Genomic DNA, 18751 nt, shown 5'->3' on the forward strand with positions numbered 1-18751 from the left:
TGTGTGATGCATCGCACAACCCCAACAACTCCATCCAGGCGCCCAGCTCTCTGAGTCCAGGCCTTCGAGCAAAGGGCCAGAGCCCCCAATGAGTTGAGAGTGGGATGAGGGGAAGCATGAAAGCCCCTTCCAATCTGGGTGGACCCTTGTAGGAAGTTTAGGATGACCTCTTGCATTGCCTGTAGGCCCAAAGTAGGCAATAAAGGTAGGACAAAAGCATTAACCCCTTGAATGCTCATGACGAGCTGAGCTTGTCATGAGCCACAGCGCTCCGGTGCTCATGACGAGCTCAGCTCGTCATGAGTCGTGGAACGCTCGCATGCGGGGATAATTCCCTCGCTGTCCTGAGCGTTCCACGGGAACGGGTGTGGCCGTGACGAGCTGAGCTCGTCATGAGCACAGGAGCGGCGTGCCTCATGACGAGCTCAGCTCGTCATGAGCATGTGAGCGCTGTGCGCGCCCCCCTCCCCCCCAGCACAGCGGGGGAATATCCCCAGCAGCGAAGGAGTTAAGGACATTTTATTGATGCACCTCCAGCAGGCCCCCCAATACACATGTAGCAACCCTGGGTGTTTGAGACAGTTGAGGTCATTGGCAAAGGGAAGGATCTGTGAAGGAGGATAGAGGTTCACCTGGAGCCCCAGCATGAAAGACCCTGTCATGCTAAACCGTTTAAAAATGGGCAGTGGGCTCGATTAAGGTGCGTCTCCTGCAATATAAGGCGGGCACTTCGCATATCTGAGAACTGTGTTCCTTTTGACACAGTCGAAAAGGCTAATAACATTCCATGACATGACCATAAAGTGCATCATGGATGTTGATCGTGATCAGTGAGACAGGCCTATGTCAGCGCACACACATGATCCATGTTCACCTATGACAAAGTCAGCATCAGGGATCCTACAACAGTACAGCAGGGCACTCTGGGTAGGGGGTACACATTTTTACAATGCACAGGACCTTTTCGTCCCTACAACACTCTTACCTCAAATCTTACCCTAGTCCTCTCACTTAACCATTTAAACTGTTTTTTCCCCAGACTTTTGTGATTTTCTAGCGTTTGTTTTTGTGTAACTTTTATTATATTGAAATGTTTGGTTTTCACATCTTTTATTTGGAAATTCTTAAACAATACTGTCAGATGAATCACAACATAAATCTCCTACTGCGACAACCTGCAAAGGCCAACTTCAAGCCAGGGTGAAGGCACACTCCGCCAGAGGTAACGTGGAATAAACAGTTTTCTCCAGGCAGGTTCCGGTTAGGGGAATGTTTGTGGGTACGAGGGACAGCCCACACGCAATCAGCAAACATTACACTCTCAAGCCTTACTCCCATAACAATGAAGGATTTGGACAGGTTTCTCTAGCCCTGATGTTGCCTGCCCCTCTTCCCTTACGTAACTTCAGTCACCATTTATGGTTAAAAGGGCTCATCAATCTGCACCTCCTCCAGTGCATTCAAGATCTTGGTCGAGGGTCACCTACACTCCACTATTTCTTTACGAATTGGAACTCTTTGGCTCTGGATCTTCTTGCTCCACTCAATGGCTCAAGCAGAATGCGATCTAATACCTCGTGGTACAACAACGAGCTCACCAGCCCGAAGTCATTCAGCAAACAGGCAACATTCACCTGAACCATTCCCCAGAACAGAAGGCTGTCTGTGTAAAACTCTGCAATGTGTATAAAGCCATCATTAGGAAGGCCCCTTCTATGCACATCTGCAACTCTACCAACTACATGAAAGAAATTGTTAAATAGCTGACTAACCTGGTAAGCCGGAGTGCCACTCTTCCAGCCTCCCGGGAAAACTCCTGTTGCCTGCTACGGCCAGTCTGGCCCTGCTGAGTGGTAAAGCCAACATCCCGTTAACAGAACTTTTCGAGGATCCCTCCATTTTTAGTCAAAATAGAAATGATTTGCTCCTCTTTTCTCTTCCCCGACATTACTCCCTTTCCTTTCAGGGTTAGACTGGCCTACAAGGCATTAAGGCAGTGCCCGATGGGCTGGTCTGACAGGTCAGTGTGTGGGCTGTTTTGTTTTTGGTGGGGATCCGGGGGGGTGTTTACTGTTGCTTTCACAATGAAAATAAACATTGCCTGAAGCAAGCTCAAGTCAATACAGTCTCCCGTACCTTGCAAAACACTTATCCAGCTTGTCTTAACAAATTGAAAAATGCCCTAGTTTACAATCATGGGCCACTGTGTGTTATCTATTTTCTAATGTGCACCCTTTTATTTTGGTGCCCTGGCCTATTTTCTGTCCCAGTCTGACCCTGATCGCTGCTTTCTTTTAGGGCAGGGGCTTTCAAACTGAGGGGGAAGGGGGGCTAACTGATCCTTCAGGCTCTGGTTAAAAAAAGCATCATCCTGATAGCAGTGCTTTGTTTTCAAAACAAATGATCAGCAGTAAGCCCCTCAGTGACCGGCCATTACTATCATCCTTTGTCATTTATATCTGTCTGGGAGTATGTGGCAAAGGGGAAGGGACTTCAAACCTCCCCGCCCTCCATTTCACCGCAAGCAATCTTCCCACCAGAACAGACACAAAGATGACACAAGAAACACAACGAGTTTAGAGCCTCAGGACAGCGAACAACAGCACTTAGAGGTCAATCAACAATGTCTCAGCAATAGATGCTTAACACTTATGCTTAAAGATAAGTTTGTCCCTATACCTCCAATTGTGTTGCCCAGCCGACACATAACTCAGGGTTGCAACCACCAAAAAGCCAACAGGTCTATGGTCAACCCATCGTCTAAACAACATAGCAAACCTGTGCTTCTAATCGCAACAACCAAAAGAGCTACACCTACCACCCCCTCAGCACCAGTTTCCCAGATAACCCAGAGTGTATCACTGAACCCCACAGATGGCACTATGGAACACCCCCCTCTCCCCCCAATAGAGTTGTTCTTTTGGTCACTCCTGTGAATAGAGTAACAACTGCTGGATGTTTAAAGCTAGCCCCACTCACGAGCTCAGGACCTGAGGTCGTCATTCATACATCATCTGCAAACCAAACGGAGTTTGAAGCACTGACACTCCAAACCGACAACTTATCTCAGAGCATCCAAAGCGCTATTCTTGAAATGAAGAGTTTCTTACACCGCACTGAAGAATATCAAAAATGAAGCTCATTCAGAATTCCGTATGCAATCTACAAAGCCACCCTAACCATTCAGCTGTGCCGCTGTCAAAGAGGCAATATCGCCGGCGTAAACAACTTAGTTATCTATCAGAAGAAGAAACGTTAGCCTTACTACTACCCTACCAATCAACACCCGAGGCCCCTAGTCTTTGGGCTTAGGAGGCAAAACTAAAATTGGAACGGTCAAAATCAATGTGAATAGAACTTCCATTCTAAAAAACAGAAAGATGAACATTGGTAACCTGAAGAGAGTTCCGCTAACCTCCTCCAATCATGACGCACATCCTGAGAAGTCCTTGAAACCGCTCCTAGGTCTTCTGTTTAGCTGCCAATCTGCAGTGAAGCATGCCTCTGACATCGCCAATCTAATTTTAAACCAAGAAATTGACATAGCGGTACTAACGGAATCTTGGCTCACCGAAACTTCATCACCTTACATTGATCTACTTGTTCCCCCAAACTCCAGCATCGTGAGACAAATAAAAAAAAGGGGGAGGTATCGCCTGCATTTACCGCTCCGATCTCACCATCCCGCAATTAAACTCTAATACATCTGACTCCTACGAATATCTTGCTCTTTCCATTAGAAAAAAGCAAATCTTCCATGCATTTTACACACCTTATACCATCCTCCAAGAAAGAACAACAACACCTGCATAGACAAGCTAATGGAAATCTTCTTTGCAAACGCACCACCCCCGTCCCCCATCCAATGATTTATTCCTTAGGGACTTCAATATGATTGGGAGGATATTCACGATAGCCAGGTCAATGTCTTTAAAGAATTTCGAGCTGAACAAAATATCACCCAAGCCTGCACTTTCCCAACTCACTGCAAAGGATCTACTCTAGACTGGATCATCTCAAGGGAAAAGGCAATTGATATAATCTCAATCTTTCCATGCGATTGGTCAGACCACCATTTTATTACCATCCAAATTCCAGGAGTTGTAAAAGAAAGATCTACACAATTTGTCAAACCAAAGAAATGGATTAGAGATACAAAAGACCTAGACTATGAGAAACTGGATGCATGTTGCGAGAAGGATCTTCCCCCCACCCTCTAACATTACAAATGTCTGCGAACTTACAGACCACTACAACGCAACGATGTCCGACATAATCAATTCAGTTGCCCCTCTAAAACTGAGAAGAATCATGGATAGAGACAAAAATCCTTGATTTGGTGGTTCCCTGAACGAGGAAAGAAGAGAGCCCAAAAATGAAGTTCAGTGGTCTTCTTACAACTTATATGACAACAACGACTTCTCTAAAATCCTCTCATCTACAAAGCCAAATAAACACTTCAACAATCCTCTCCCTTCACAATTCTCGAAGACAACCAGCCAATTTGTTGTCCCCATCTGGACCACGATAATCACCGCCTCTCTGTCTCTAGGCTCCATACCAGACTGCCTAAAAACGGGGTAAGTCATCACCATTATAAAAAAAACAACATTGAACACTGCTGACCCAAATAATTTCAGGCCAGTATCCAGTATTACCTTATTAACGATAGTGCTATAAAAAATGTGTGCATCAACAACTGTGCCAACACATCTCTAAATGTAATCTTCTGGGCGGCTGCCAATCAGGTTTCAGACCAGACCATAGTTCGAAAACTACAATACTTCATATAGTGTATGATGCCTTGCAAGCTCTAGACTAAGACAAAGCTGGTCTTTTATTTCTTCTGGACCTTTCATCTGCGTTCGACACCATAAACCATGATGAACTGCTATATCGACTTGGAAGCAGGATGGGACTGTCGGGAACTGTCCTCGAATGGTTTAAATCTTTCTTAAAGAATAGATCACAAAGATTTTTAGCTAATCAAAATTTATCATCACCGTCCCCTATTACGGTTTGTGTACCACAAGGATCAACTCTTTCCCCTACTGTTTTTAACCTCTACATGGAACCTCTGGCTCAAAGTCTACGACACGCCAACGTCTTGTTTCATATGTATGCTTACGACACACAGATTGGCATTAAAGTCTTGTCACTGGAGGAGATCAAGTCAATGAATGAAGCGATAAAGATTACCATTCAATGGCTAACAAGTAATCGGCTTAAACTAAACAAGCAAAAAAACGGAATTCTTATTAATTACCCCCCCTCAACTCTTTTCCTGAAATAAAGGAATGGACAACACTGATCGCCGCGCTTCACTGCACACCGATCTTAGCAGACTCAGCCAAATCACTAGGAATCACGCTGGACAAGAACCTGAACATGCGAAGCCACATCAACTTGTTGGCTAAAAATGCCTGGTATGACTGAAACCATTCCTAGAAACGTAAGACCTCAAAATGGTGGTTCAGGCGTTGGTCATCGTAAGGATCGAAAAGGGATGTTCAACTTTATCTGGTCTGGCCTGCTCAACAGCTCCGCTAAAAGCTTGTCTCAACGTAGCCCTAAGACTCATAACTGGATCTAGAAAATTTGATCACATCCCTCCGCACTTAAAATTCCGAACTGGCTACCATACGAAGCCAGAGTACAACTCAAACTGGCCTGTTTCACACATAAGGCACTATACTCAAAAACACTTACATACCTTGCCCAGAAAGTGATGATATCCGGAGGAGGAATGCACTCTCGAGGCGCAAAAGATTTTGTGCTGGAACTACCACGCTTTCAGAAGGAGAAAAAATACAACAGAGCATTCTCAGGCGCCGGACCAAGAATCTGGAACTCGCTAGCGCCAAACATTAGAAAAATACCATCCCATTCAAAATTTTAAAAAAAGGCTGAGATCCTCCTAATGGGGAAATTTCTACCATAACTCTTTACAAAGAATCCACTAATTCGCCTGTCGATCGACTAACCTGTCGTTCGCTACAGATTCATAATAAGAGGGCCCCTCCATGACTTCCTGAACCTATTCGTATTGGGATCTACACAGTCTTTTCCTGGGTCCCCTATCTCGTTAAGCTACTAAGATGAGCGCTCAGCTAAACTATGAACTCTTGAGTCTTTTGATGGTCAAAGGTAATTTGCCATACTCTATCAGTCTCAGATATTAATGTAAGTCCTGAGAACTTTTACTGTTCACTGTTTTATAATATTATCTTCAAGCATAAGTTTATGTTGCTTGCTAATGGTCACATTCGGGACCGCTATATCTCTGTTAAGCGCTCTGACACCCTAATGAGTCACGTTCGCACTATATACAACACTAAATAAAATAAAATTTGGGATAATCACACTTTCTATACTTTCCCATGTTAGCAAGGCCTAACTAACCAGAATTGTATGTTTGCCAATCATGTATTTGATTGCATTTTCGAAAGGTTTAACATAGCTATAATGTTTAAATAAGTCCAGACTTATTTAAACATTGCAAATTTAATTGAATAATTGTGAAAGATTCTGGGCGGGCCTTCATTTTTTTTTTATTCTGGCGGGGCACGGCATTAAAAAGTTTGAAGACCACTGTTTTAGGGTCTTGCTCTCCTTTACCTACTCTCACGTTTTTCAATGCAGTAGACATTAATTTCACTTTGGCAAAACTTAGATCAGTTAACGCTTTATCCTCTCTCAATTCATAGCGGAATAGTAAAAAAAAATTTAAAAAATTGCTGTTTGAAGATAGCCTAGGGTTGGTTGTTGTGTATTATCATGCCATCTAGTGGCTGTGCGTGGACAGTGCACCAGTTTTTAAGTATGTTGCTAAGAATAAAGCAAACACAAGGAAATGATGGACGGAGGGCTAAACCTTTGCAGACACTCACCCCCAGTAACAGATCTGGGTTGAATCCATTTTAGATCACTTCGCCACCCCAGTTCAGACCCTGCCATATGCAAATGAATCTATTCCTCATGGGAACAATCCAGCCCGAGCTGCCAAGACCTGGCTTGGCAGTTCGGTCTGGCCTGTTCCCATGAGGAATAGAGCCAAGACTGATTTGAATATGGCTGGTCTGAACTGGGGTGGCGGAGTGAGCTAAAGAACAATGATTCAACTCAGATCTGTGACTGAGGTTGATTGTCTGAAAAGTTTCAGCCCTCCGTCCATCATCTCCTTGTGTTTGCTTTGTTGCTGGTGGAATCGTCTCTGACCTAATGCAGTTGGTTGTTTGAGTGAATCCTTCTGCCCCATCTCAGGTGCCTGTGAACTGCATAAGGGTCTACATTACAACCTCTCTGCTGCTCAGCCTTTGTCTTGCTCTAATGTGCTAAATAGACCTACTGGCTATGCCAATGCGTGTTATTCTATTGCTCGGAGTCAATCCTAACGGGCTTCAAACATGGGACCTGCAGGCTGCTGGTTAGATTCAGTTCACGCCTGTAAGGCGTTTAACATATAAAGGCATTAAACCGACTTGTGCTACATCAGCTTTGCAGAACTAATTCTTAATGAAGTGTTTCAAAACAACTGATAGTTACCAAGAGATTTTTAAATGATTATAAAGCCCACAAACTAACCCAATATCTTCTCAAAGCTAAGTCACTCTTATCCCTGCATGTATCACCTGAAGAAAATACACTCCTGCTTACTACCTGTGGCCCAATCCAAAACAAAACGATCCAGGAATGGCATTTAAATAAGCCTTCTTTTCTGTACCAAATGTAAAATAAACAAAGAATATGCCAATTATGCCGTATTACGACCCAGAATCATACAGTAAGGCATGCAATATAGCTGCTATTTTCTGAACAGTGATAAAGGTAGCAAAAATGCAAAATGACATTGTTAGTATACAGCAATGTAAATGTACTCAAATTGTGATGCCCTTTATTACCAGTAAAACAGTGCTTAATATAAGAAATCTGGAAGAGAAACATTAAATAGCTTGAAAACAACACATTTGTAGTTGCAGAATCCACATTGGTCCTCGGCACGTTCATCCTACTTGAAGAAATGCTGGATTCAGTGGTTTGACTGTAACCTAGTAGTAATATTTTACCAAATATATATATACAAGTGTCCAACAGCTTTCCCATGATTACAGTTATAGTTTCATTATGAAATCTGTATATTTTAACCAAAAATATCTTTTAAATCATTGCTAGCTGATCTGCTGTTCGTTGTGTTGGTTGTTTGGTGTGCAAAATTCTGCGGACTAAAAAATGGATTTCCTTGTATACCAAAACCAGTTTGCCCTGTTGTGATAGCCTGTGTTCCAAGTGACGGTCCACTTAAGTCCTGTGACGCTTGAGATGGTAAAGACTGCTGATGAAGCCACGGATTTGGTTTTTGTTGTGACATTTGGTTGATACTAACTTTGGGTTTCTGAAAACCAAAAATATTATCTAATGAAGACATATCAGCTGGGGGTTTGTGTTGGTGTGACAGCTGTGATAGTCCTGATGACGAGACATTCAAAGTGTTGAAGTTTGGAATGTTGGAAGGTGCCATCATGTTCAACTTGGCTGGTCCAGTTGAATTGTATCCGCTGGATAGATTTTGGTTTGAGTTACTAACTACCATACCGAGCCCCGGACCTGGAAATGGCATATTTGTGTTGAATCCATTTGTCCCATTTCTGTACGTGCTCATGTTGTCAACTGGTGAAGAAATTCCTTGAGTGCTTCCAAAGGACGGTGCAGGTAAAAGTCCACTCGAAGGAGGAGCTCTAATGTTCCCTTGTAAAGAAGCCATATTGTTATCCATTAACATGTTTGTTAGGTCTTTTGTCTGCAAAATAGAGAAAGTAATAGAAAATGTTGTCAGTTTAGTAGCAAATGCATGCATACCATAAACATAGCAGTTAGGTTACTACAATTCATTTTCTTGAAATATTAAGTAATCCATTCAACAATTCTGTTTATGTCTGTATACCCTCAGTTATTATTACACACTAGGTACTGGCCACATAAGCAGCTGGCACTGGACTTGCGATGTACCATGAGGTGAGCAATCGCATATTCTGCCCAACCCACCCATAAACCTTTTTTTGATTGACAAATTATTGAAAATGTACACTATGTAACTACTAACCTTCAACAAGATAAAATATAATTTAAAAGGGGTGTACTTTAATCGTTTCTTCTCAAAATGTCAGCTTGTATCCGATTCCATCTCTGCAGTTTTTTTCTGATAGTGCCCTTTCCTTTTTCACTACAGCATTTACACAACAGCTGACTTTATACAATTTCTAATCTGAACATTATTAAAAGTATGTCCCACATAAGCATATTCCATTTTGTTTGTAAAGAGCAGAGCGAGTGTGTGTGTGTGTGTGTATATATATATATATATATATATATATTACCTACTGGCGGTCGCCAGTAGGTATATATAGTTAGGATTTTTTCTCTATGGGATTTTTGAAAATTCTATGTCTAATAACTTTGGCGTTTGTGGACTGAATTGGCTGAAATTTTCAGGAAAATGGAACATTTTGTTTCTGAGCAGCCCCTGACAATTTGGGGGGGTTTCATCAAGGGGGGGCTGAGAAAAAAGGGGGTCCCAAAACGCGTTTTTCCCATGTTAATTTCCATAGGGCGGTTGGCCTCACTTTTAGCTCGAACGGCTGAATGGCTTTGCACGAAACTTGGCAAAATTGTAGGGACTGTTAGCCCGATGTGCCTTTGCTAGGTCTCAATATATGTGCTCCAGTGGATTTTGAGTAATTTAGGTTCAAAAAAAGATATATATCTGGGCGGAGCCTAACCACACATCTGATCTGATTGGCTGTCAGCACTTCATCCAAGAAGTGTTGGCAGCCATCTTGGGACCAATATACATGATAGCACCTCATTAAAAAGCATTGTAGTTAATAGAGGGTTTTAGGACTTTAGTTACATTATAAATCATTTATTGATGGTACCATACTCAATTTAGGAATTGTGGTGGGTTCTAAGGTGATTTTACCATGTGAAAAAACCTTCTGCTGTGATATCATGAATATTGTTTGAAAGAAAACTAATATCTCATGATTTTCCCACAGTGGTTTGGAAGGGGATCTATAAGCTAAACTGAAAGCATATTTTCTGTAAATTCACATTATCTTCCTCAGTCATGTGAAAATGAAGTCTGACATTCTCAGTAAAACATGTACATCCAACAAGGACAGAGACTGTCAGTTGATTCCTTTGTGTTCTACTGCAGCCTCCTAGAGTGTTCTAAAGAACAACTAGAGCGCTAACAGTCCTACTTATTACAAAGGTATGGCACACACCTGAAGCCATCTTGATTGGAATAAAGTGGTAACTCTTAAAACATTTAATTTAAAAAGAAACAACATGAGGGGGTATATTTTGCCATAGAAAGTATGATTAGTGCTGCAGAATGAAAAATTAGGGCACATTTTGAGTGACTTCTCAAATCCTTTTCTATTTCATTAAAACATTCTGACATGCAGTCTCCCAAAATGGCCACCAGAGACAAAAGAGCCCAAATATCACCCAGATGTAGCCCAAGTATAGCCCAATGACAGAATGTCCCAGAGTGTTCTAAAGAACAACTAGAGCGCTAACAGTCCTACTTATAACAAAGGTATGGCACACCTGAAGCCATCTTGATTGGAATAAAGTGGTAACTCTTAAAACATTTAATTTAAAAAGAAACAACATGAGGGGGTATATTTTGCCATAGAAAGTATGATTAGTGCTGCAGAATGAAAAATTAGGGCACATTTTGAGTGACTTCTCAAATCCTTTTCTATTTCATTAAAACATTCTGACATGCAGTCTCCCAAAATGGCCACCAGAGACAAAAGAGCCCAAATGTAGCCCAAATATCACCCAGATGTAGCCCAAGTATAGCCCAATGACAGAATGTCCCAGAGTGTTCTAAAGAACAACTAGAGCACTAACAGCCCTACTTATTACAAAGGTATAGCACACCTGGAGCCATCGTGATGGGAATAAAGTGGTAACTCTTAAAACATTTAATTTAAAAAGGAACAAAATGAGGGGGTATATTATGCAATAGAAGGTATTATTAGTGCTGCAGAAAGAAAAATTAGGGCACATTTTGAGTGACTTTTCAAATCCTCTTCAATTTCATTAAAAAATTCTGACATACAGTCTCCCAAGATGGCCACCAGAGACAAAAGAGCCTAAATGTAGCCCAAATATCACCCAGATGTACCCCAAGTATAGCCCAATGACAGAATGTCCCAGAGTGTTCTAAAGAACAACTAGAGCGCTAACAGTCTTACTTATGACAAAAGTATGGCACACCAGAAGCCATCTTGATTGGAATGAAGTGGTAAGTCTGAAAACACTCAATTTAAAAAGGAACAACATGAGGGGGTTAATTTTGCCATAGAAAGTATGATTAGTGCTTCAGAAAGAAAAATTAGGGATCATTTTGAGTGACTTCTCAAATCCTCTTCTATTTCATTAAAAAAATTCTGACATGCAGACTGAAACATGCACTTTGAATACCAGCAGCAGACGTCCCTGGTGAGCAGTAGCTGTACTACAGTGATCTAATGTGCAACTAGAGTGCTAACATTCAGAATTTATGGCAAATGTGTGACACATCTGAATGCCTTCTTGATGGAACCAAAGTAAACAAGCATTGAAAATGCAATAGATCTCGCCCTCGTTTAAGTTAAAGCCATTCTGTTTGTAATGAGGTGGCTTTTTAGCTTTGCTTTTATTAGTGTTTTTTCAACTTTCATGTAAATAACATGCATCTGTATGCATATAAGTATATGTATGCATGCATTTATGTTTGTATTTATATAGATATACAGATGATATATGTTTATATATGTATGTATATATATATATTCACTGAAAAAACCATAGGCTATAGACCATATATAGTTAGGAATTAGCATTTACAAAACCTTGAAAATTCACTGAAAAAACCATAGGTTATAGACCATATATAGTTAGGAATTAGCATTTACAAAACCTTGAAAATTCACTGAAAAAACCATAGGTTATAGACCATATATAGTTAGGAATTCGCATTTACAAAACCTTATTTTACTCACACAAAGCCATTGAAATTCCATATATAGTTAGTTGCACTAACTATATATCGCGCACCCGCAATCCACTGCTGATGATGTCACATATTACATCATTCATGACATGGTCAGTGACATCACTGATGACATCACTGATGACATCTCAAATGACATCACTGATGACATCACTGATGACAACATCCAGTGACTGTATGTTTCTGTAAAGTTAAAATATGTCTTACATATTGAAGAATGAGTGGATTTATAAGTGTCTGGATGAAGGATTTAGTAGGTGCATGACTGACTGTATGAGTGAGTGATTTAATGTGTCTCACTGAGTGCATGGGTTAGTGACTAAACTGTCTTAATTTGTGCATCATTATGTCTGTTGTTCTGTAAACTGTTGCATGTGTTGATAAGTAGCTATATGAGTAACTATATGGGTTATTGATTGGTTGCCCAAGTATTTGTATGGGAGACTGAGTGTGTGTGTGGGTGGCTGGGAGGTGTATGACTCTGTGCATAGATGTGTGAGCAGTTGATTCACTAGATGTATGGTTTCAAAAGTGCATGTGGAAACAGCTGTATGGGCGGTTGACTGTGTGCATGAGTGTATTGGTGAGTGAATGGATATCTCAGTGCTACATGTCAAAGTAAGTACATATGTAAAACACAGTACATGTGAGAGTTGAGATATATAAATAACTGTGCATAAGAGCCAGTGAATGTGTGAGTGGCTGTATGGATCATTGTGAACTTGTATCAGGGATTGTATAAGAGAGTAAATATGTGTTAGTATATGTTTGAATAAGTAAAGTTTGTATAACTGTATAGTTGAGGAAATGGAGGTGTGATTGATTCTTTGCATGACTGACTAGGTGTGTGAGTAACTCCATGGATGAGTGACAGTCTGTGAGTGTCTGTGTGCACTGATTGTATCTAAGGTTATATTAGAGTCTGAAGAGGTTCATCGTATTATCACATGAATGATATCATCAGTGATGTGATCAGTAATGTCAAACGAGATGTCATCAGTGATGTCATCAGTGATGTCATTTGAGATGTCATCAGTGATGTCATTTGAGATGTCATCAGTGATGTCATCAGTGATGTCACTGACCATGTCATGAATGATGTAATATGTGACATCATCAGCAGTGGATTGCGGGTGCGCGATATATAGTTAGTGCAACTAACTATATATGGAACTTCAATGGTTTTGTGTGAGTAAAATAAGGTTTTGTAAATGCGAATTCCTAACTATATATGGTCTATAACCTATGGTTTTTTCAGTGAATATATATATATATATATATATATATATATATATATATATGTGGAATCCCTCTGTGCCGTGGATACTTTGGTGGGGGACACTGCCAAGTTGTTCTGAAGATATATATAGATATATATAAACCAGTTTGCACAGCAGCGGTTGCTGACGTAAGGCTGAACCAATGGCCTCAATTAACTTTTTTGCACAATGTAGGTTGCACGTGACGATTAGACAGGTCTCCCAACCGTGAGCAAAAACCCTGGGAGGCCGAGAAACATAGGTGAGACAGACTGGCATTGTGTGAATAAAACACTAAAGAAAGGATTTCTGAGTGCGGCGTACCTTTGTGCAAAATATTATATATATATATATATGTGTGTGTGTATGTATATGTCGGTCATGTGATCAAGCCTCTTGGTGGAGGCGAAACGAGTCATGGCGGATTGCTGGTTGATTATTTGCACTAAATAAAGCACTAAGGATTTTGCACGAGATTTTGGGTTCACTCCTCGTTGTTCTTTTCCAAGAAATAAATAAATATATATATATATATATATATACACATATATACCCCAAGCAATTGCCAGCATTCCTCCCATCACCTTTTGCGTGCATTAGATCTTCTGTTAATGTAATTTGTAACAATAACAGGATATATATATATATATATATATATATATATATATATATATATATATATATATATATATTCCCAACCTTCCTTTGTCCAGAAGAAATGGAGGTGCACTGATGGGCACTTGCGCATTAATTTTCTTTTTATTTGTTTGTTTTCAACCGGGTCATCGCGCAACCAACGCGCGTTGGTTGTGCGATAAACCGGTTGAAAACAAACAAATAAAAAGAAAATTAATGTGCAAGTGCCGGTGAGTGCGCCTCCATTTCTTCTGGAAAAAGGAAGGTTGGGAAAATATATTACGGCTTGGCTCCGCCGTGGAGGATTGCACCGCATCAGAAGCGCCAAGGCTCCGGCGCCATTGAGCCACAAACATGAGGAATTAATATATATATCTATATATATTACTTCGAATCTTCTAGCCCTCTGGTTCCCTTCTGGCAGAAGTCACGGCACAGCAGCAGGTAAGTTTTCAAAAGTTCTTTTTAATTTTTTACACACCATGTGCAAAATTACATGCAAAATAGGACGGCCTAAGCGTTTCGGCTCCTGCAGCCTTCCACTGGACCATAGAGTCCCTGATGCCTAAACCTTCTTTAAATACTTAGTGAGCGTGCCCGTTTTTCCTTTCTATTGCTCCTCTAGACAGTCAACCTTGTTTACAAATTACGGCCAAAAGGTAGGCGCCATTTTCTTGAGTGAAAAGATTATAGCTCAAATTTCAAATGATATTTACAGTAAAGTACACGTACATTATCATAATTGAGTACGAATAGAATCGCACTGATTTCATTGTACGCAGCATGCATTTTAACTTCAATTAGAGTTATCTCATTCATAGTAAAGTACTTGTTGATCACCATGTCAAATTAAAGTAATTAGCTATTGTCCATTCTATCACTTCATTTACTCTTTCGACAGTTGATAAATTAGTTTTTCCATTGTCACTCCCACTATGTACACTATTTACAATAATTTACAGATGTCCCCAAATTCTCAATCCATTAATGTTCTTTTTGCAACTGATTTTGTATATGTATATTTCTCCTGTACTTCCTAGTACGATCTCATTGTATTAGTAACTTATTCATTTCTGTAAAGTACCAAGATCTGTTCTCTAGTAATGTACTTCCAAATTGTCCTATTAAGAGCAATTCAATTCCTCATTCGTTTGTACATTATTTACAGATTTCATGCTATGACACTTATATGAATTGAGTTATTCTTCTATATTTGTCTTTTTTAGGTACATAGTTTAAGAGAAACTGGTAATGTCGACTTTTGTGATCAATTGTTCTTGCAGCTGTTATGTTTCATTACCACTCAGGTTTGATGGGTTAGTTAAGTCACTCTTTTCTGAGATATATACACTTATATACATTAAGCTAATTGATATTGGAGATCCACGTCTCACTTTTCTGAATTATTCATTTTCAAAGTCGTATAGTTTATTTACAGATGTACATACAGTTCTGCATCTTGGTTATGCCCAGAAGGGTACTCCGTTCCCATTCCCAGGATTACCCTAGATTCCAGTTTGTGAAGTTGCAAAGTGCGATCACCCCCTCTTTGTGATTGTTTGCTAATCTTTATCCCTGAGTATTTTAATTGGCTGCAATCACTTAGCTGGAATTCCTCAAAGTGTTTTGCCATCGGGTAATTGGGGTCCTTGTTCTTAATCGCACGTAGGTGTTGGAGTATCCTTAGTTTCAATTTATTGATGGTGCTTCCTATGTAGGATTTCCCACACGGGCATGAAAGTCTGTAGACTACATATTTCGATTCACATGTAATGTGATCCACAATTTTTTCAGACCTGCCATTCTGCAATTTGTACTCTGTAATATTGAGACCATGTTCACAGGCCTTGCACTTTGCGCACTTCCAAAATCCAGGAGTGGTTAGCCAAGATGACTTCATTGGTGGTCTAATCTTCAAATGACTTTTGGTTAGGATATCTCGTAGTGAGGATGTTTTCCTATAGGTGACACTTGGGAATGATGTTAAACTCTCCTTCAAGGTTTCATCCAGTAACAGAATCTTCCAATGTTTCTTTAGTGCCCTCCTCAGATCATCACTTTGATTGTGGAAGTCCATGATTAGGCAAGTTTTTTCCTTTCTCTCTCCTGTTCCATATTTCATTTCTCTTGTATTAATTACTAGTATTAGGAGATCTGTTCTCTCTTTCAAATTCATTCTTAATACCGCTGTACTTCTATTGGGTACCCCCTTTCCAGAAAACGATCACTCATTCTTTCAATTTCCTGCTTCAGGTCCCCATCTTCAGAGCAGTTTCGTTTAGCTCTTAACATCTGGCCGTAGGGTATACTCCACTTCAATTTTGCTGAATGTCCACTATTGGGATGGAGGATGCTATTACAAGAAGTTGGTTTTCTATGTATCTTGCTGCACAGTTGATTGTTCAAAATGAAGATTTCTACATCCAAAAATACCAAATTGGTTTCACTTATGGACGATGTGAAGTGGAGATTGTAGTTGTTGGTTTCCAATGAATCTATGAAAAAGTTTGGAGCTCCGCCTTGTTCCCGTCCCATACAACAAACAAGTCGTCGATGAAACGACACCATTCTTTGATTTTTGAATGTTTTTTCTTCTCATGTTCTACAACTTCATTCTCCCAGATGGCCATCAGGAGGTTCACATATGTTGGAGCAAAAGATGTCCCCATTGCAGTACCCTGCTTCTGTAAGTACAGGTTTACCAACAAAAGAAAGATATTATGGTTTAAGCAATAGGTCAACATGTCAATCAGCATTGCGGAGTGTTCCAATTGGCTGATTGATCGCGTGTCCAAGATCTTCTTGATGGCTCTTATTCCATCCTCATGGCGTATCGAGGTGTATAATGATGATACGTCTATAGTTGTCATTAGATATCCTGTTTTCCATTCCATGCTTCACATCTTGTTGAGAGAATCCATTGTATCCCTCAGATAGGAGGGTTGTGATGTTACATAATTCATCAGGAATATGTCGATAAATCTTGAAGTTGTTTCCAGCAATGATCCTATGGAGCTCACTGTTGGTCTGCCAGGTGGATTTTTCATTGCCTTATGCACTTTCGGCAGGAAATATATAGTGGCTATGATGGGATTATCCGTTTTCAGATATGAGTACTCGTTAAAATCAATCAATCCTCGATCTTTCCAGCCCAATAGTAGGGCATGATATCCTCTGTCCAGTCTTCCATTGGGTTGTTCTTGAGTAATATATAATGATCTTGTTTGTTTAGTTGCCGTTTCGCCTCATTGATATAGTCCGTCATATTCTGCACCACAATGTTTCCCCCTTTATCTGAGGACTTTATTATTATGGTGGTATCATTCTTAAGTTCTGACATCGCCTGATATTCTCTTGGCGAGAGATTGCTTGATTTGCTATTCCATATTTCGGTTTTATTATTGATGGATTTGCTTGATAATCTTGATATTTCTTCCACCATTATTTCATGGAATAGGCCGACTTTATTCCCAGGTGGTAATTGTGGACAGAATTGTGATAGTTTCCCCAGACCACTATGCCCTCCTTTGTTTGTGGTTAAACCAGATTTCTTGCAAAAGTCAATGTCTGATTGAAATGAGCTTTCATTTTCCTCCATTGAGATTGAGCTCTCCTCCAATTGTGTCAGAGCCCTCATGGTTGGTAAATCCTTTTGAGTAATGAATGATAGACTTCTATCTTCCACTGGTTGTTCAGTTCTCTGAGGTTTTTTCTCTGAAAAATATTTCCTTAGTTTGACTTTCCGGCAAAATTTATATAGGTATATAGGTAGATATATATATATATATATCCTGTTATTGTTACAAGTTACATTAACAGAAGATCTAATGCACACAAAAGGTGATGGGAGGAATGCTGGCAATTGCTTGGGGTAGCATTCTAACCAATCAGTTTTCGCCACTTGAGACAAAGGGTTGCCTTAACTCAAATCAGTATTTACCCTGTTCCTCATGGAAACAGATCATCCCAAACTGCTGGACGAGTCCTCCTCCAGAACGAACCACAAGTAACCCCCGACTGGCTGGTGCATCCAGCCTCATCAAATAAGTTGCTCTCCTTCTGTAATGCTCTTTCTGAAAGAGAAAGGTAATGGGCTTCCTTAAGGACTTATAGTGTAGAGAAGACCAGTCATGGGAGCGGACGCTACCTTTAGACCTTGACCGATGCTGACAGTCTTTTTCATTGTTTCGCCAAGAGGAGCTTAATTTCCCCATCTGGAATAGCCTTGAGGTGCATCAAGGCGCAATAGCTGCAGGCCTTAGAGTCGTGATCTGAGCTTAGGCCCCACTCCAACGCCACATGTGGGTCAGTCCCAAACATTTATTTGCGACATTCCTCACTGGTGGCATAATACTCTTGCACACTGTAATTTAGTACAATTCTGAGTCTTGATGACACGAGGAGCAGCTCCGGATCTGGGTCTGTTGACACTGGAAAAAGGGGGCTCGTATCATTGAGCATATATGGTGCCTGTACTGGCCCACAAACGTCACATCCAGTGCAGAATGATACAGACTCCGAGCTACTGGTGCCACCTGCCGGTGTGTAGGGGTACTGATAAAGAATTTACGCATCCAGTCTGACGCTTGGGGAAATATTCAAAAGGGGAGGAATCTGCAGTTAGAAGCCTCTATCAGAAAGTGGGATAGGACTTAGATCCTTTGGCACTGCAAGCAAGCGACCCATGTGTGGACATACTCTGGACCATTAAGGGCATTAGATAATAAACACAATGTGTGATGGGAGAAATGCTTGCAAATATTCCAGCCGCTGGTAGTCACTCGAGGTA

General features: G+C 40.6%; 1 protein-coding gene across 1 annotated transcript in view; it reads right to left on the reverse strand.

The window, feature by feature from the left end:
- Positions 1 to 7868: 7868 nt before the first annotated feature.
- Positions 7869 to 18751, reverse strand: part of SCYL2 (SCY1 like pseudokinase 2) — a 392954-nt gene continuing 382071 nt past the window's right edge. The window contains exon 18 of the mRNA XM_086918030.1: positions 7869 to 8797. Coding sequence (XP_086774156.1) covers positions 8141 to 8797 — 657 coding nt within the window. The 3' untranslated portion in view covers positions 7869 to 8140. The remainder of the gene's footprint in view (positions 8798 to 18751) is intronic.

This window comes from Lissotriton vulgaris, chromosome 1_1 (assembly GCF_964263255.1).
Source record: "Lissotriton vulgaris chromosome 1_1, aLisVul1.2, whole genome shotgun sequence".
NCBI lineage: Eukaryota > Metazoa > Chordata > Amphibia > Caudata > Salamandridae > Lissotriton > Lissotriton vulgaris.